The sequence below is a fragment of the Abramis brama genome, assembly GCF_963993115.1.
Source record: "Abramis brama genome assembly, chromosome: 15".
Taxonomy (NCBI): domain Eukaryota; kingdom Metazoa; phylum Chordata; class Actinopteri; order Cypriniformes; family Leuciscidae; genus Abramis; species Abramis brama.
This window is the reverse complement of record NC_139977.1, coordinates 29359936-29379504: the sequence shown is the minus strand read 5'-3', so window position 1 is coordinate 29379504 and position 19569 is coordinate 29359936. Positions and strand designations below refer to the sequence as shown.

Here is a 19569-nt window from a genome sequence, read left to right as displayed (position 1 = left end):
AACAAATGCACCAAGTCATTATTTTTATTTTATTTTAGTAATGTAATCTTTCATATTGTTTTCAGTAATGCAATCTGTAGGTTAATGTTTTCACGTTTATATTCAAATAAACAAACAAACAAAATGACTTAATGTATAGTAGTGTAATCATCAAGCTAAAAGTAGGCTACTAAAAACTTTCTTTGCACATTGAAAACATGCAAATGAATATCCAGAAATTTCCTACTTCCTGCATGTTGGTTATGCCACACTAACTTTGATTTGGTGGATAGTTTTTCGAATATTAGGCCTAATGATATTTTTTTAAATGGCTTGACAGCACATATTCAATATAGATATATTTCTAAAGTATTAAAATATAATTAAAGGTGCACTGTGCAAGATAATTAGTATCTTGTTATAAGCCTGATATAAGGCCTGTTATAAGTGTTCATATTTTAGACCGAGCAAAATACTTTTTGCGCAAAAAACACTTGCATCACTTGTCTGTGCATGTCTCATCATATCCATAAATAAAGAAAAGTTGCTCCGGCTACTTTGACGCGTGTCTGGTCGGTGTGGGAGTGGCAGAGCTTCACAACGAGTGAGAAATGTTGACATGGAGCCGCTAAATTTCAAACCTCCGGGGAATCTCTTGTAAAAAAAAAAAACACTGAATAGAGCAGAGCTCGTAATAAAACAAGAATCAACATTAGTTTGGCTTTTTGGAGATGTGTAGTGAATGATTTATGAGCAGCAGAATAACCATATTCATCTACAGTCACACAGCGCCAAAGCACAACCAAAACAATGTTCTTCTGCAAAATGGAAGCAGTTTTGTTTTTTAACCGCCAGAGGGCCAAAAGTTACATAGTGTACTTTTAATAAAATAGAACATTTTACTTAACATTTACCCAATATTTCTTTTCTCAAGATTTTCAACCTTTTAATGAGACTTTACTTCCTGCTGTACAATTACTCTGTATTTACACATGCTTTTCCGCTTGTGTAAAATAAAACAACAGACAAACGCTGAATTCTGAGTGTGAATCACCGTTGAATTTTCTATATTTATACATGGCATAATTTTCTTATAGACACTTCCCACCAACCTTCAAATGTGCAATTGGAAAAATTGCCTACACTTTGGAGACAAAATTATCCCGATCAATGCGTGTTTCTAGCAAAGCCAAAGCAGAGTTTCACTATGTCTCCAGTCATGTTGTGCCCAGTCCTGAACTAATGGTGAGATTATGACTAAAACCCCATGTACTGTCTTTCTAATCTATACTATACATTCCTCTACTATATTTTGGGGTTCAGTCACCTCTGTTTTACACGTTTTGTCTTGTTTAGGTGCCTCAGTATGGAAGCAAAGAGAAAAAAATGAAACTCTTCCCCTCTGGGAATGTCTCCATGGACATAAGCACTGAGAAAATGGGATACTGCCTCGGTAAAATTATAGTTCTTATTATTACATCTCAGCAATGTTCATGTTTTCTATTTGTTAATAAACTCAAAGTTTGAGTTTTGTAGACACAACCATTTCTGTATCTTTGTAAGGAGATGAAATGTATATAAAATTGCAAATATCAAACAGCTCTGTGGAGTAGGCGAGTGGCGGATGGACAATTTCCATGATTTTCTTGTTTACTCTCTGTGTAATCATATGTAGATTAAGACAACAAATGTGGTCTTTTCAGATCAGCTATTGTAATAATTGATAAGGAAGTTACACATTTCATGACACATTTCAACCATCAGAACCCACGCATCACTTATAGAACTGGTTCTACTTGTTTTTGTTTTGTTTTCCCCCAATGCAAGGCTTCAAAGACTTCTTGTGGAAATCATAATTTACAGGGTTTATACAAAATGTATACGTACAATCAGGGCTTGACATTAACTTTTTTGCTTACCAGCCACTGTGTTTAGTGGTTTTCCAAAGCCACTCAGCATTTTCACTGGCCACAATTTTGACATCGATACCAAAGGGAAAAAACGAGCGCCGTGAGAGGGCGGCACGAGGCCGGTGGTGTGATTAGTGAAGAGCGACACCTGCGCTCTTCAGTACAAACAGTCCCACGGCCCCAGCCCCAAACCCCATCTCTGCAATAATAATTAATAAAGGCTGGTTTCTAAAGTACTTCTTCCTGCCTCTATGTATTAATGCTAATGGGTAGCCTAAATGGGTCCATTCAGACCTTAACATTAAGTATTTTACTGTTATGTGTCAACAAGATTCAACAAGACATTTTCACCTGGCTATAATGTTTAGACCTGTTGTGGTATTTATGCAAATTAGCACATACGTAATTAGATTATGCAACGTTTGTCCATGTTAACAAACAATTTCAAAAAACTTGTAATACATTTTTTGTTTGTCTTGATGTAAGTAATCAACTCAGTAATTTTCATGGTGATATCTAAAGGTTAAAATTTTTATCCTATTCACGTGAGAAAAAGAATGAATAGGCGTATGAATAGGCTATATTTGGATCTTTTTCGAAACTTTCTCCTAATGGGATTCTTCTGGGCTTTTTTTTCCTTACTCGGGACATATTGAGGATACAAAATCAGTTGAGTTTGCTTCGGTTGCAATTTGTTCAGTCTTTTTTCATAAAATGACTGGACTATTATGTTATCAGTAGTTTTCTTTATAAATTTTTAATTTTGTATTTTTATATGTAACATGATTCTGAATAAAGAGGTATTAGGAATTTAAATAGACAGTTATAGTTTCTTGTGATATTTTATCAAGTAAGTTCAATTGACCTAATTGTGTCTTACTGTGTCTCACTACAGGAGAGGGCTTGAAAGTTTTGACTCAAGTTCAGAACAATTCATCCCGTGCAATCAAGCCCAAATACTGTCTTTATGAAAAACACAGTTTTTTCGCCAAAGGAAGGAGAAAAATTCACAAACATGACCTTGTCAAAGAGGAAGGAGAAACCATTGAGCCGAACTCAAAGAACGCAGTCACAAAAGTGCTGTCCATTCCTCCCAGCCTTACCATCTCTATCCTAAACTGTAAGGTCATCAATGTTGAGTACAGACTCAGGGTGAGTTTCAGCATCTAAAGCAAAGACACAGAGTCAATCATCACAATAAAGTGAACAAATACATTAGATTGGCATCACTGTGTGTTCTACACAGATATTAATAACTTTCTTGTTTTAATATGTGTGCTTTGTGTCTAGGTCTACCTGGATGTGCCGTTAGCCTCAGACCCGGAGATCAAATTCCCAGTAGTGGTTCTTCCTCTTCAGTCTGTAGGTGCAAAAAGTGCTACAAACAGTGATTTTGGAGTCTGGAATCAACCACCAGGAGGCAATGTGAACCCCAGCCCACTTCATGTGCCTCCATCTGCCCCACCTGGTCAGTTTGGTGCCTCCGGCTACCACGGACCTCCTCCTCCGTTTCCTGCTTTCCCTGGACCACTGGATCAGTTTGCTCCTCCTAGTTACGTTGGACCTCCTGGTCAATTTGGTCCTTCAGTTTCTCATCAGTCTGACTCATCAGATCCTCCTCCATATCAGGAATATCAATTATATCCACAGTTGCCTGACCACTCTAAAAAATCTTGACAAAATGATTTTAAAATCACCTTTTAGGTTTCTTTTATTATTATTGTTATACTTTGATTGCGAGAATGATTCATATTAATATGTAAGCCTTATATATTTTAAGTTATCGATGTTGACTGTTAATAATCTATAGATCATCCTATATTAAATTAAGTCTTAACAGTAGAGAAAAAAGTCTGCTAAACACACAATTATGTTTTTTTTTTTTTTTTTTTAACACAGTGTCTCTGTACTGCAATTAAGACTGAATAATGAAGTATTTTCATGTATGAATGAAATATAAAACTGATTTTACTCACATATTATAGGACCAATCTGGTTAACAACTGGAAAAACAGTATTTCATTATTAGTTAAAAAATGATATATTGATGTTGTTTGCAGTAAAAGAGTAGCATTTTATATGCTGCTCTTTAAAGCTGCACTATGTAACTTTAGGCCATTTAAATAAATCTGTATGCGTCTTGCGGAAGAACATTGTTTTGGTTGTGCTTCGGCTGTGAATGTGGTTCACATGAAACTCTGAAAAAGATGTAATCTGAGGTGCCATATTTTATGTTGTCGTTTTGACCTTATTGGAAACATTTCTATTTTTAAATAAATTACTTATATCAAAAGTTTAACAAAACTTTTTTTGTTTGTTTTTAGAACTGTGATTCCCTAGTTGCCTCTATAACAGTTAAAAAGGTGAAAATGACTATATTCCTGTGGTAAATTCCCGGAAATTGCAATTTTAACATTATAATTACACGGAGGACCACTCATTCTGCTCACTAATAGGTTTTCCCATTGGATTCATGTTTAGACATTATGAAATCATTATAATATAATTCCAAATCACATTTTGTCAAAGTTTAGCTCGTCATTTGTACTTCAGATTAGGTGTCAGCTTTTGCAGTTATATCACATATGACAACAGTGAGACCTAAAAATGGTGTTTTAAATGGGAGAACTAAGCACCTTTCATTTATTTCAAACATCTTCATCTACAACAAAAAAGTGTTTGCGTGTGTGTATTTGTATGTGTGAAAATTGTGAATTTGTTAAAGATTACCACATTTGTACCGAGGTATCAGTTTTTGCAATTATGCCACCTATGATTACAGTGAAACCTGAACATGGTGTTATGTAGAGGAGACTATTGCAGTAAGCATTTTGTTACCTGTCATTTATTTATCAATATCAATATCTATTTACAACAAAATGTGTGTGTAAGCATGCTTAATGTGTTTAAGTATAATAGTTTAACCCTTTAATTTCTGTGTATGTTTCTCCATTGTGCATGTGTTCTGGTGTCAGCCCTACATTTCGGGTCAGCCTAGACCCCAACAGCATAGATGTCAGAAGGGTCTTAAACCATTTGAACCCTGTTAATTGATGCTTGCAGCTATATATTATTATTATTATTGTATATTATTATTAGAATAAAAACTATATTAAAGTTGTGAATGTGATGGTAAAAACTTTTATTTCAAATATTTAATTATAATAATAATAATACTACAGGCTACATGATTATGAGATCAAGCCACAACAAAAAGTGTTAAAGACAGGCCAAAAACACAATACAGAGATATAAAGAGATATACTTTATATAGATAAAACCAGCTCTAACATATCTAATATAGCCTACCCTTGAAATGTGTAAGGGATTGTCTGACTCTGGAATAATCTATCTATCTATCTGACGACTAACTAGTCTACCAGTTTAAATAATCAACAATGAAACAATAACATTATATAAACAATAACATTAAAAAAAAAAATTAAAAAAAAAAATAAAAAATAAAAAATAAACTCACAATCTGAAAAAAGGCTGACGTCAGCGATGCGAACCATCGCGATATGTTGTGGTTGGCGTAAACACAGATCTCCAAAACATATGTCGGCATCCACCCTGTTGAAACTCAAAGGTGACGTGACTTACAGATCTACAAATCAGACGAGAGCATCCACAGCGGCGGTGGCAAGTTTGTTGCAGGTGTCTCTGCACTACACGAACCAGAACCTCGAACCGGGACCAGCAGCGGAACTCTGAACCGGGCTGACAGGACAAGATGAGCTTCTTATTGTGAGTTTGACTCTCATGATTGAGATGATTATTTATAGCGTAATACCAATTTACTCCTTTAGCTTGTCTTGCTAAAGAGCTGTTTGAGTTTTATTGGACCGATCTGACTTCAGTTCTGCGCGTGTATATCGTTTAATGTGTCAGTATTTCATCCTGACAGCTGTGCTAAAATGTGATATTTTTTCACGCGAATGCCTCAGCATCGAGATTAACCCAATTCTGGCACATTGGCACCGGTTTCTTGCCTCTCTGATGTGCTGGGCTGAAGGGGGGCAGATCTTATGTAATGCATGTTTGTTTCACACTGTGCTTTTCAAAAAGCACGTTGTGTGTCTTGTCACTTGTTTCAGAGGTCAGAGAGTTGCATTGTGTCCAGAGCCTGTGATGCATTCAAAGTTGGAAAACATCCTCTGAAAATATGTAGTATGCTGAGAAGCAGATCTTTTGATGAAATAGCTTGAAATGCAATGCAGTTTTAATTGTTATTATCAGGCAGTGCATGATGCTGCAACTGTCATGTGAATCTCCTTAAGAGTGTAAACAAGAAGTTAATGTGTTTTATCCGCCAGAAATGCTGTTTAATTCAATCTAATCATATCATTTTGGGAGGGAAGGCGGTGTATTTGCTTTCTCTGTAATTACTTTAAAGAACATGTTTACATCTTTAGTAAGAGAGTGAGGAAATCTCAAACGCAGTACGTCTCAATCTCAGTCCTGGAAGGATCTTGTTTGTTATGATGCATCTGAGATTGAATTTACTGATAAGGTCGTCCGGAGCCATTAGAGAAGTTCATCATAAGAAAACCAGCTTCCTCAAAACAGCTGAGAATGATTGCATTTGGAAAATTTCCTGAAGCTCTTGTGATGGTTCGAAGGAAGCATGTGATTTAAGAGAAGTTGAGAACATGTGATGTCATTGCCATTGTGTTGCTTTGAGATTTGAATGATAAAAAATGCTGATTGGCGTGTGTATTCCTTTGATTGGAACCAGATAAACTGCATGTCTGTGTCTTAAGATGAGAAATATGTAACACACACACGTGCTTCTACAATCCTGATTATGTGGTATGTCGTATAGCCTATTTCGACATTCATTAATTGCCTTTTTTTGTTCCATCACCTCCAGCGGGAATCGTTCGTCTAAGACGTTTAAGCCGAAGAAGAATATTCCAGAAGGTTCTCATCAGTATGAGCTGCTCAAACACGCTGAAGCCACGCTGGGAAGCGGGAACCTGCGCATGGCCGTCATGCTTCCTGACGGAGAAGATCTGAATGAATGGGTGGCTGTCAACAGTAAGAGTCAAGAGTGATGTCATATTTATTAATTATGCCCTCACACACATCCTCAAATTGAATCATTTCTTCTGTTTCTAGTGTGTTTTGTTACTGCAGATGTTTCTCTCTCTCTGTGTTCGTTTGCTTTTCTCATTTTCTTCTTAAAAGCTTTGACCCTTGACCTATTGATGACACCAAGCCTGACCCATCCTGTCTTGACTGATCTCCTAGTCAGTCTCGAGAGACGCTGTGTACATTGCTGAATTACTAACACACCTCCCCCAACATGTATTACACACACACACACACACACACACACATACAGTACGAGCCCGCAGACTGAGACTAATACTAAAAATGCTGCTCTTTTGCAATTTGTAACGTTGGTATAGAAAAATTTGTACGATCAGTCAGTGTAACAAATAGAGTGAAAAGTTGTTTCAATATTTATATGACATTCATAATGTATTTAGTTTGTGTCTGTACTGATACCAATTTATAATTCAACCAAGTAAGATAATTTATAAGTCTGATTTTAAACTTAGCAGGCCAAAATATTTTTCAATAGGCAAATGCTTAAGAGTCTATGATTGGATCATTATTGCAGTGATTATGATGTTTCTACATGTTATATGTTTGCCAACAGTTCTTCTAACCCTAGTTGATGGAGTGTGTAGCTTTTCATTTCTTAAACATCCATGTAGGAAAACACATCATGGCCATATTCCAGGATGACAATGTCAAGATTCATCAGGCTCAAACTGTGAAAGAATGGTTGTGAGGAGCATGAAGAATCATTTCCACACATGAATCGGCTCCTCTGTGTTCAGATCTTAAACTCACTGAAAGTGTTTGGGATGTGCTGGAGGAGACTTTACAGAGTGCTGGACTCTTGCATTGACAATACATGATGCATTACAGATAAATTATGGGAAAAAAAATGAAGTTGCATGTTTTTGTTTGGTTGTTTCCACAGCGGTGGATTTCTTTAACCAGATTAACATGCTGTACGGCACCATCACAGATTTCTGCTCGGAGGACAGCTGCCCCGTCATGTCCGCGGGACCAAAGTGAGTGTGTTTGGACCGTGAAGAATGACTGGGTCCGTCTCTGCTGCTTCACCAATCTCTTTTCCTTTAGATACGAGTATCATTGGGCAGATGGGACCAACATTAAGAAGCCTATCAAGTGCTCTGCTCCCAAGTACATTGACTATCTGATGACGTGGGTTCAAGACCAGCTGGATGACGAGACCCTGTTTCCTTCTAAAATAGGTACCCTGTAGACATTCACACTGCACATGTTAGCAGTAGCCATACTTAGCCATATAAATATGGTGGAATTACTTGTGCATCAGTATTTCAACAAATTGTTTTGCACAAAGTTAATGTGAACTTTATCCATTTCCAGGTGTTCCCTTCCCCAAGAACTTCATGTCTGTGGCCAAGACTATTCTGAAGCGTTTGTTCAGAGTTTATGCCCATATTTATCATCAGCACTTTGACGCGGTCATGCAGCTTCAGGAGGAAGCTCACCTCAACACGTCTTTCAAACACTTCATCTTCTTTGTACAGGTGCTGTCACTGTTTTATACTTATTATAAACATCCTAAAATGATGAAAGAGGCTGTTCAGAGTCAAAATCACGGCCTAAAGTGACTTACAGCTTTTTTTTTATATGGCAGCAACTGCAGTATGACAAAAGATAGCAGATAAAAATCCAAATTAACCATTTCACTGCCAATCAAAATCTATGTTTCCGTCCAAAATTGCGAATTTAACTTATGCGCAAGATTGGAATATCGCATAAAACATTTGCAAATAAAGCACCGTTTCTGTCCAGTGAGTCAAAAATAACAAAATCATAATTTCCTGATAAACTGAATATCACTAAGAAAAGTAGGAGAAGCCACTGTATCTAATAATATAATGTTTGGGAACACAGTCGTGTAAAAGAGTTCTGTTTAATGACAGACTTTGCTCAGGCCTTTCAGAACAACCAAAACAGCATTTCAGACGCGGTGCAAAAAGATTGTTCCAGTTATTTCGTCCCATTTCTTTTTTTGATGCGATCGAGGAAATTATTCGGTAAATGTGTTTCCATCGTAGTTTATGTGCATGTTTTCTTATCGGATAAAACCATTATCTGAGCATTATGAGCATTTTAGAATTTATGTGCATTTTCCGTCCACCGTTTTTTGATGCGATATCCCAAAATGCGCATAAAAATAGGTGGATGTAAACATTGCTATAGTCTGATTGTAGGCTTTGTACATTTCAAGAAACTTGCTGCATTAATATAGTTTTCAAATTATATGGAGTTACCTGTGTGTGTGTAATATGGTTTTACAACAGCTTTGAACACGAAGCACTTCTAAATACAGCTCATCTATTTTTTAAAAACAGTTTTATGATGGTCAGAAATTTTTATGTTTTAGCTGTTGCATTGCTTATCTAACTGTAGTGAGAGCCGCTCAGATTTAAATTTATATGACATGACGTAGTTGGCAGGAAAATTATAGTTTACTCAAGTGATAAATGTAAAAGAGTTGCTTAGTTTTTGAGTTTGTTTTAATTTTTTTGAAAGAAATGAATACTTTAAATCAAACATCAAATTTATCGAAAGTGAATCAGTAAATTAATTTATAATGTTACAAAAGATTTCTATTTCAAATAAATGCTGTTCTTTTGAACTTTCAATTCATCAACGAATGTATCATGGTTTCCTCAAACATATGAAGCAGCACAACTGTTCTCAACATTGATAATAATAAAGAGATATGTTTCTTGAGCAGTAAATCATCATATTAGAGTGATTTCTGAAGGATCATGTGACACTGAAGACTGGAGTAATGATGCTGAAAATTCAGCTTTAAATATATTCGCATAAAAACAGTTTCACACAATATTGCTGTTTTTACTGTAATTTTGATCAAATAAATGCAGTTTTGATGAGAAGAAGAGACTTCTTTTAAAATTATTACAAAAATCTTAGACTCCAAACTTCTGAACTTGATTGTAGTTTTGATGTTCCTGAATTTAAAATCAACGGTGCTTATTTTGTCTGTTTTCAGGAGTTTAACTTGATCGACCGTAAGGAGCTGGCGCCTCTTCAAGAGCTCATTGAGAAACTCACAACAAAAGACAGATTAACTGAGAAGAGAAGTTAAGAATGAAGAAAAAAATGATCCTGCTCTCTCTTCTGACTCTCCCGTCTCTCCTTTGCTTTGTACAGATGATTTTAACCACACAACACTACTAGGCCTAGCGTAGTGAAAGTACAGGATCAGCACAATACTAATATCTGTACATGAATCAATCCTGTTCACCTGATGTGTGGCTACTGATGACAACATGATGCCTGGGTGAAATGGCTATATATGATTTTTAGTTTCTCAAGTCCTTCACATTGTGTAGTTCGGTCACTGAACGGGAGGGATTTTAACCCATGAGAATTGAACTTAGTACGTGTTAGCATGGTGCCTGTGCCATGTTAAAGGCGATTCGCTCACTTCGGCTAGTGTGAATGTTTAAAGGGTGTTTGAATCTTCAATGCCTGTAATGTTGACAACAGAAAGATAGAGTTAAATGGATATTTTCCTATGCAATGAAGCTCTTGTTATTTGTCCTTATTCATATTATTGGACAAAATTGTTTATATCAGAGATTTATCGAGCTTGTTCGTTCATGATCTCTTTCTGGTCTGTGGATTTAATATCGGTCACTATGAAGGTTTATTTCAGCTGTGTTTTGAATACCGAAATATGAATTGTGCATGCTGGAGTTGCTACTTTGTTGGATGGGATCTTATGCCGTGCGTCAAGAAATGTATGATAACGGCTCTTAGTGTCTGATAAGACATTTGTTTTGCACAAGCAACAACCATTGAAGTTTAAGTTTTGCACTCGGTTGCCAAACTTTGATCCGTTTCCTTTGCATGACACCCATTTGAAATACACTTGTACATGCAGTCAGAGCAGTTCTGAAATATTCAGTGTGTCGGGTGAATTTCGCTTTATGGTTTGGTCGTTTAAGTTGTTAGGGTTTGATACTGAGAAATGAAGTGTGTGACTGTGGAATTTTCTTCTCTACTTCCATTTTAACCCTTTTTTCATCTCTTTTCTTCTACTACCACTTTTATAAATGTGTGTTAGAAATCCGTTTGTTAGTTTACGAAGTTGAAGAATTCATATTGTTTCACGAATGTAATCATTTTAATTCTAACGGTTTGAACTATGCCGTAGTGTAAAAGTGCCAGCTGCTGATTAATATTGGACATATTTGAAGTATTTATAGAGAGATTTTTGTCACTGAAATGAGAATATATTTTCCCTGAATTGTAAAATAGTTAGGGTAGATTAGATGTGTAAATATGCGAGCTGCCTCAGACATTAAAGGGATAGTTCACCCAAAAATGAAAATTGTCATAATTTACTGTGTAAAACCTGTGTGAGTTTTTTCTTCTGTTAAACACAAAACTGTAACCAGTTAATGGACCCCATTGACTTCCATAGTATTTTCCCCGCCTACTATGGAAGTCAGCATTCTTCAAAATATCTTTTTGTGTCCAGCAAAAGAAAGAAACTCATTCAGGTCTGGAACAACATTAGAGAGAGTGAATAATGACAAAATTTTAATTTTTTTTTGGGTGAACAATCCCTTTAAAACGATTTCCTGATGTTGTTGTAGTTTACATTAATAAAACGATATCACTAACTGATGTTATGATATTTTTGCTGTACATACTAGAGCAAATAAAACCCTTCTCTAAACACGTTGTATTTATTTACTTTGTGATTTTATATTTTTATTTATTTTAAAGTATATATGTACAGGAATCAACAATGTTGTTCAGATACTATTGTTTTTATAAATTACTATACTTCTTTTTTTATACAGTCATTCGTTCTCAGGTGAAAATGCGTATTTTTAATTTAATAATGAATGTCGTTTAAAACAAAACCAAAAAAAACAAGTGTTGTTATGTCAAGCACATGTGGTTTGAAAGCAGCTGTTTCCGGTGGAAGGCTCTGCCGTTTGAGCGCCAGAATTTAACGTCCCGCCTGTTTTCCGGGTAACTTAACTAACTGACTGTAACTGAACAGTGTTAATGCACATTTCTGCATTGCTGGATAAAAAATAAAATGTCTCTAACAGCCAAAAGAGTCTGTCCCAGTCCTCTTAATGACAGTCTGGAGAAAAGATTGAAACGCATCTCAGTTGAAGGCAACATTGGTAAGTCATTCATTGTATTTGTATGTACTGTAAATCATATTTAATCGCTGGACTGGACATAACTATTGAATGCTACAAATCCAGTTTTTATAACTTATACATGAGCTTGCATAGATTGTGGCTTATGAAATTAGTGGTGTGACTTGTGAAGAAAAATAAATTTTATGTTTATAAATATTTATACACTTTCAAAACGACATTGACATTGGCGAACACTTCCGGCTATGAGTTTTCTAGTCACATTAAATATTTATTTGTGTGTATATTTCGACTTTGTCTCTCTTAAAAATTAAAACAAAATTTGCTGTTAAAATCTAAGAATCGTGTAGCGAAAGTTGGGTTGTGATTGTGAATATTCGTTAAACATCTAGTTTCCGCCTAAAAGCGCAGGATCTGAGTGGTTATTTGACTTTTGTATATGAGGTTTCTGTCGTTTATTCCAGACGTATTCTTTAAATATGATTTTTATCTGTTATTGTCCTGTTCTAGCGGCGGGTAAATCCACTTTTGTTCGCCTGCTGGAGGAGCATGACAGAGAATGGGAGGTAGTACCGGAACCCATCGCTAGGTGGTGCAATGTACAAACTCATCACAACGAGCATGAGGTACAGTAAGAAATAACTGATAGAAATAAACATTATTGTATAAGGTAATGTAAAAATATTACTATAACTAACAAATATAGATTGCCATTGATAAGAAACTGCCATAGTAAGTAACTAACCCATCAATTCACCCTGAAAATATGCACAAATGTCTTGGCATTAGATAACAAAATGTCAAAACAAGTGGCATTTGTTTTAAAGAAAGAGAACAAACACATGTTTAAAACAAAACATTTTGCTAAAAGTAGTTTTCTGGGTCAGTTCTGAGTGAAGATGGCACCTGGTTTGATGTTTTGTTGTCTAATGTTATGACATTCAGACATAAATTGTGCCTTTAAGTGTCCAAATATTGTGTGTGGTCACTGTCCGTTACTTGTTTATGACATGTATGACAAATAGGCCTGTAATCCGGCGCTGGAAACGGCTCTGGCAAACACTGGCAGATGGTTGAGTCCTCAACAGCTGAGCACTCAACCAGAACAGATGCCTTCTCACACACTTACAACCACTGATAAATATAGTGTTAAGTCAATTACATCTTAATTGAATTCATGTTTTCAGTCGGAGGGTCCTTGTCTCTTTCGCTCTCTCTCTCTTTCAAACGTGTCAAGAGACTGGTCTCGGTGACTCACAGTGGACATTAATGGCATTTGACCCAATACTGAAGTGTCACTTAAACCTATTTTAGCAGGTTTGTCTGCAAATGCCACTGTCCCCTACTTTCTGACATAGATTACACTGTAAAAGATCACTTTCACTTTATCATGTATATAACCCTATAATACAATGTAACATCCTAGGACGTATTTTAAAATTACATTTTTAAATATATTCAAACAGAAAACGGTTATTTTAAATTGTAATAATATTTCACAATATTACTGTTGTACTGAATACAGCCTTTGAGCAAGACTTCTTTCAAAAATATAAATAAAATCTTAATTATTTCAAACTTTTGACCTGTAGTATAAATAATCAAAATGAATCAGTTCGGTTATAATTACTGATCAATGTAATGGCTGATATACTCTATATATACATATTAGCCATAACATTCATCAGCAATTCTAACCGAACTGATTAATTATGATTATTAATTATAATTGTATCTATCTCAGTTCAGAATTTGAAGCACAAATATTAGATGCATAACACAAATGTGCACTGATATATAACGTGCATGTGTTTGTTTCAGGAGCTGACCACCTCTCAGAAGAGTGGAGGAAACGTGCTGCAGATGATGTACGAGAAGCCCGAGCGCTGGGCGTACACCTTCCAGAGCTACGCCTGCATGAGCCGCATCCGCTCGCAGATCAAGTCCACCAATGGGAAACTCCGAGAGGCGGAGAATCCCGTGCAGTTCTTCGAGAGATCGGTCTACAGCGACAGGTAAATGACAGAGTAAGGCCGCTAATATCCGTGGGGGCAAACCAGACACATGCATCTGTGATTCTTATACAATCATTATTATGTCACAAAGTATCAACTAATTGGCTTTTTGTTTTAATCACTATGATTGGTGTGTTTCAGGTACATCTTTGCCTCTAACCTCTACGAGAGTGAGTGTGTGAATGAAACCGAGTGGGCGATCTATCAGGATTGGCACAGCTGGCTGCATAAGCAGTTTGGGAAGCACATTGAGCTGGACGGCATCATTTACCTACGGGCGAAACCAGAGGTATGAACACATGGGGTGATGAAAGTGTGTAATGTGAGTCTGCTTTACTGTGAAAAAGACAAAACCTTGTGATTTTTGTGTTTCAGAGGTGTTTGGAGCGATTGCATTTGAGAGGAAGAGATGAGGAACAGGGAATTCCACTGGAATATCTGGAGAAACTGCACTATAAACATGAGTGCTGGTTACAGCACAGGACTATGAGGTATCAAACACCAGCCATTAGTGTCTCACACACACACACACACACATTCTTGTACATCTATCTTTATGAGGACATTCATTGACACAATGTAGAAAGTGAGGACCGGCCAAAATGTCCTCACTTTAGTCTCTTTGTCCTCACTCCAGTGGTCTAAAACTCAAACTGGTCCTCACAAAGATAGTTGTACAAGCACACACACACACACACACACTTACCACAGGTCGAAAAATTTGGAATAATTATGATTTTTTTATGTTATTGAAAAGTCTCTTCTGCTCACTAAGGCTGTATTTATTTGATCAAAAATACAGTAAAATGTTGAATTATTAATATTGTTTAAAATAACTGTTTTCTATTTGAATACATTTTAACATGTATTCTTCCAAAACAAGCTAACTGGATATGCTCCAGGGATATAAATGCGTAGCTACTGGTGCTTGTTCGATAAATGAGAGGTAAAAAACAAAATATTCCAAGGCACTCACGTAGTTTAACTAAAAAACCTGGGCTAATTCATTAAAACATTAAAAAGGTTGATCAACGCATTTCACCTACAAAGCCCTCTTCAGGATGCTCCTTATATTTCAACATGTAATTTATTCCTGTGATCAAAGCTGGATTTTCAGCATCATTACTCCAGTCTTCAGTGTCACATGATCTTTCAGAAATCATTATATTATGATTTGAATTTCAAGAAACAATTATTATTATTATTATTATTATTATTATCATCAACAGTTGTGCTGAGCAATATTTTTGTGGAAACCATAATTCACTATCATTCAAAAGTTTGGGGTAAGATTGAAATATCTTGTTGAAGTTTCTATGCATCAAAAATTCCACAAAATATTAAGCATCAAAATGTTTTTAACATTAATAATAAGAACCATTAATAATTGAGCACCAATAATAATTAAGCATCAAATCTGCATATTAGAATGATTTCTGAAAGATCATGTGACACTGAAGACTGGAGTAATGATGCTCCAGATAACAGGAATAAATTACATTTGAACATATTCAAATAGAAAACTTTTTTTTTTAATTGTAATAATATTTCACAATGTTACTTCTTTTACTGTATTATTGATCAAATAAACTAGTTGTGTGTGAGAGAGAATTACATTTATTATTTTATATTTATATGTTTTATATATTCACTTTTTAAGGATGTAAAATGTAGCGAGATGATACAAAATGCATAAATATATATAAATATATAATGTACCCTCATTGTGTGTATGTGTGCAGTATGGAATTTGAGTATCTGAAGGAGGTGCCGGTTCTTACCCTGGATGTTGATGACGATTTTAAAGACAACAAGGTCAAGTGTGCGGATATGATTGAGAAGGTAAAACACACACAGACACACACTTCAGTCTGTTATCAAAGAAGAAGCGTTGAGTTGTCACTATGAATATATTTTTACATGTAAAAATTACTTCAAAAGTGAATGTCGTCATCATTTACTCGCCCTCATTATGACATTCTTACATGATTTTAATCTGTCACCCAGAGCATGTGTTGAGTGCAAGTCTGTGATGTTTTTCAACTGTGGCAGAACTAAAGTTGCGTCTTATGATGAGGGTGCAATACAGGGACCATTATGTACTGTAGAAAATGCATGCTATACATGATTAATACTCTAGTCTAGAGTCCCCCATACACACACTTTCTTTTCATGCATGCACGCATCACATGCAATAAAGTAAAATATGAGGACAGTTTCTGTTTAAAAGCTGATTCATTTTTTTTTTTTTCAGGTAAAAGAATATCTGAGCTCCCTGTGATTATGATGAGAAATGTTGCTTGATGGACAGAATAATTTAACATTGTCTATTTTTTTGCATTTCAAAACTATGAAACAGTAGTGTCAATTTAGCACTTATCAATGTTTTTATGCATTTGTTTTTACTTTTATGCTTTATGAATTAAATAATAATATTAATTTTCACTTTTATTTCTAATACTTTTTAATATTTTTTTTCTAAAGAGCGAAGAATGCTCTCATGCTAATCAAGGCTCCATTTTACTTGATCAAATGTACATTAAACAGTAAATTTCAAATAACTGTTTCCTATTTGAATATATTTTAACATGTAATTTATTCCTGTGATAAAAGCTGAATTTTCAGCATCATTACTCCAGTCTTCAGTGTCACATGATCCTTCAGAAATCATTATATTATGCTGATTTGATTCTCAAGAAACATACTTCATGCTCCTTTAATTAATAGAAAGTTCAAAGATTTGAAATATAATTTTTTGTAACATTATAACATTATTTTATCAATTTAATGCATCCTTGCTGAATAAAAGTATTATTATTTTAAACTTTTACTTACTGCCCCCCAACTTTTGAGTGGTAGTGTGTATATATTCAACCATTCTGCCTTAATCAAAGGATTCTTTGTCTGGCTTTAAAGGAATTGTTTACCCAAAATGAAATGAATCATCATTTACTCTCGTTCTCCTGTCATTTCAAGCCTGTGTGCTGGACAAGCGTGATGGTGAGTGAGTAAATAATGAGGGTTACTGTGATGTGCACAGGTGTGTGGTTATACTCCTGAACGCCCAGTTGGTGGCGTAGTTCTACAGGCCTTTAGGAACAGTTTAAAAAAACACTATTCCTTGAATTCTTCTTGTCAAAAATGATAAAGAACTGAGGCATTGACAATCATTTCTTAGGATTTTTAAGTACAAAACAACTTTTTCTTACCAAAAACATAATCCTGAAACTTGAACTGGATGGCATTCCTGGATTTTTGTCAAAACGTTTTAGAACATTCTGCTAAATGTTGAACAAGTCTACAATACCAAACACTTCATATTTCAGTATCAGGTGTTTAACGAATCACATTTACCTTTAAGGGGCATCATTGTTTTGTAAATGTAATTGTTCAAGGAAAAGTCATTTACATGAGTGTGTGTGTGTGTTTGGCCAAACAGTTGGCTAAGTACTGTTCAATCTCAGCAATTATAGGAAGCACGTTTATTTGGAAAAGACGATGTTTCCTGTACCCTTAGAACTATATAATCCATAACAATGTGCTGATTTGTTTTAATATATTGGATTATTATTCAAAAAATGTGATTCCTAACGAAAATTTGCTTGTAATGTGGAATCAAATAAAGTGTACAAAATGTGTATTTGTATACATATATTTGTATATATCAGTAATTACGCTTCACATGACTCCCCAAGCCATCTTTGGAGACAGTGCATCTAAGGTATGGTTATGTAATAACAATAATTATCAAATATTATAATATAATATTGATTTAGTTAGCATACTTAAGTCATACTAGTACTGAGTATTGATTGACTAAATATTTCCAACATTAAAGCTCTAGTAACTAGTATTGACTATTTTATTATGGGCTAATATTATGTATTATTTTGACTATTAGGAATTAGTTGCTCAAGTAATGTTACACAGCATATAAGATTAGAAAAAAAACCTCTAACCCTAAATCTCAGTGTTTTTCATGTGTGTTCCGTGTTTGTGTGAGGATGCAGGTATTCGCTGTTGCATCTCACACGCGTGACCTCTCGCGCCTCATCCTCCCACTGCTGCGTCACGCTGGAGGAGGGCGAGATCTTTAAATATGGAACAAGACTCAAGACGGGCGCTGAGAACCGCGACGCGACGCGGGCAGGTTTACGCGCAACGTGGAGTGTTTTCCGACGGGACAGAGAGAGTTCGTGAGCCTGTTGCGTTATGACTGCTGGGGTGGCTGAATGTATCGTAGTTAGCAGAAGCAGCAGTGAAATATCTCTGGCTCCTGATAAAACAGAAGCGAGTCTCTGAATGTGTTCCTGCTTTTACGCATCCAGACACGCTGAACTTGGAGCGAATTTGCACTTGCGCGTATTTTGAAAGTGTTTGTGAAGCCCGGACGCACTTTTAACTCAGCGTGAGGGGAAGAAACAGGGTCTCTGGCAGAAGAGAACCCGCACAATACAGGCAACATGAGCGACAAAAACAAGTGAGTACTTTTATTTGCGTGCAATCTTCCTCAGAGAGTTTCAGTCGAGATCAGTTCTGTTTCCATGGTTGGGTCGAGTGTAACAGCCCTCCCACACTGGATCTGTCCTGCTTCTTCACCAAAAAGTAAAGGTGTAACAGTATCCTCCAGGACAGAGGAACAGATCTGCGGTTAGGGCTCGAATTTCAGGGACGGAGGTGATTATCTATTAAAGACATTAAACTGGGCATATGCATGTTTGACAGCTCATGAACATCCTAAATGTTCAAACATCATCATAGTGTTAGTTTCATGCACTCCCATTGGTTCTAAGGTGCTTTTTTGCTGTTGTTAAATTGGCATCAGTGGTTCCATGAAGAACCTTTAACATCCATAGAACATTTTCATCGCACAAAAGGTTCTTTATAGAATGTTTTTAGAATGTTCTTCACTCTAAGACAAAAAAATATGGTTCTTTTTGCAACTGTTCACTGAATTGTTCCTTTAAATGCTTGAAAAGAATAGTTTATTTTTAAGAGTGTATGAGAATCTTTCGAGGTTCTTCAGAGAACTTATCCTTCAGTTCTTTAGAAACCATCTGTGAACTGGTGCTTCAAAAACTGTCCTAGATTATCAACAACTGAAAGTGTCTGTTTAATTCCATCAGAGAACCTTATAGGTTCCACACTCACTTTTTATTCCCTACGTCTTTAGAAAAACAGCCCTGAAATCAATACGCTTGATCTGAAGAACAAGAACCTAATGGAACATCGAGAACTTTTTGGCCATCTGAAAAATTAACTTTTAAATATAAAGGTTTAAAAGAGGGGTTTCATAGCGAGCAATGCCATAGAGGAAACATTTAGGGTTCCCCAAACATGCTAGTGAATAGTTCTTAAAATAAAAATAAGAATTCATGGTGTGAAGAACATTTTAATAATCTAAAGAACCGTTTGTGCAATTGAAAGATT

General features: G+C 35.7%; 4 protein-coding genes across 9 annotated transcripts in view; all 4 read left to right on the top strand.

The window, feature by feature from the left end:
* The window catches only part of LOC311097668 (arrestin domain-containing protein 3-like), a 5754-nt gene extending 935 nt beyond the window's left edge, over window positions 1-4819 (top strand). The window contains exons 4-7 of the mRNA XM_084137510.1: window positions 1077-1224; window positions 1336-1432; window positions 2785-3041; window positions 3180-4819. Of these exons, the coding sequence (XP_083993636.1) occupies window positions 1077-1224; window positions 1336-1432; window positions 2785-3041; window positions 3180-3566 (889 nt within the window). The 3' untranslated portion in view covers window positions 3567-4819. The remainder of the gene's footprint in view (window positions 1-1076; window positions 1225-1335; window positions 1433-2784; window positions 3042-3179) is intronic.
* Window positions 4820-5489: 670 nt separating this feature from the next.
* mob1bb (MOB kinase activator 1Bb) lies at window positions 5490-11682 on the top strand. The gene is made up of 6 exons (XM_084137948.1): window positions 5490-5636; window positions 6763-6929; window positions 7888-7981; window positions 8052-8185; window positions 8322-8485; window positions 9985-11682. The coding sequence occupies exons 1-6, from the start codon at window positions 5623-5625 to the stop codon at window positions 10078-10080; spliced, it is 669 nt and encodes a 222-aa protein (XP_083994074.1). The 5' UTR covers window positions 5490-5622; the 3' UTR covers window positions 10081-11682.
* dck (deoxycytidine kinase) lies at window positions 11205-17777 on the top strand. The gene is made up of 7 exons (XM_084137947.1): window positions 11205-12145; window positions 12635-12750; window positions 13946-14139; window positions 14281-14428; window positions 14515-14630; window positions 15882-15981; window positions 16394-17777. Exons 1-7 carry the CDS (start codon window positions 12055-12057, stop codon window positions 16418-16420), a joined length of 792 nt encoding a protein of 263 aa, XP_083994073.1. The 5' UTR covers window positions 11205-12054; the 3' UTR covers window positions 16421-17777.
* A 362-nt stretch (window positions 17778-18139) lies between these two features.
* Window positions 18140-19569, top strand: part of slc4a4b (solute carrier family 4 member 4b) — a 55354-nt gene continuing 53924 nt past the window's right edge. For all 6 annotated transcript variants that reach the window (XM_084136986.1, XM_084136988.1, XM_084136987.1 and 3 more), the window contains exon 1: window positions 18140-18619. In XM_084136986.1, coding sequence (XP_083993112.1) covers window positions 18603-18619 — 17 coding nt within the window. In that variant the 5' untranslated portion in view covers window positions 18140-18602. The remainder of the gene's footprint in view (window positions 18620-19569) is intronic.

What these genes read in the sequence shown, in the direction of transcription:
- dck (XM_084137947.1), top strand. Translation starts at nt 12,055, where the DNA reads ATGTCTCTAACAGCCAAAAGAGTCTGTCCCAGTCCTCTTAATGACAGT. An exon ending in CTCAGTTGAAGGCAACATTG is followed by an intron (nt 12,146 to 12,634) that starts GTAAGTCATTCA and finishes GTCCTGTTCTAG; the next exon opens with CGGCGGGTAAATCCACTTTT. An exon ending in CTCATCACAACGAGCATGAG is followed by an intron (nt 12,751 to 13,945) that starts GTACAGTAAGAA and finishes TGTTTGTTTCAG; the next exon opens with GAGCTGACCACCTCTCAGAA.
- mob1bb (XM_084137948.1), top strand. An exon ending in TGAATGGGTGGCTGTCAACA is followed by an intron (nt 6,930 to 7,887) that starts GTAAGAGTCAAG and finishes TTGTTTCCACAG; the next exon opens with CGGTGGATTTCTTTAACCAG. An exon ending in CCTGTTTCCTTCTAAAATAG is followed by an intron (nt 8,186 to 8,321) that starts GTACCCTGTAGA and finishes ATCCATTTCCAG; the next exon opens with GTGTTCCCTTCCCCAAGAAC.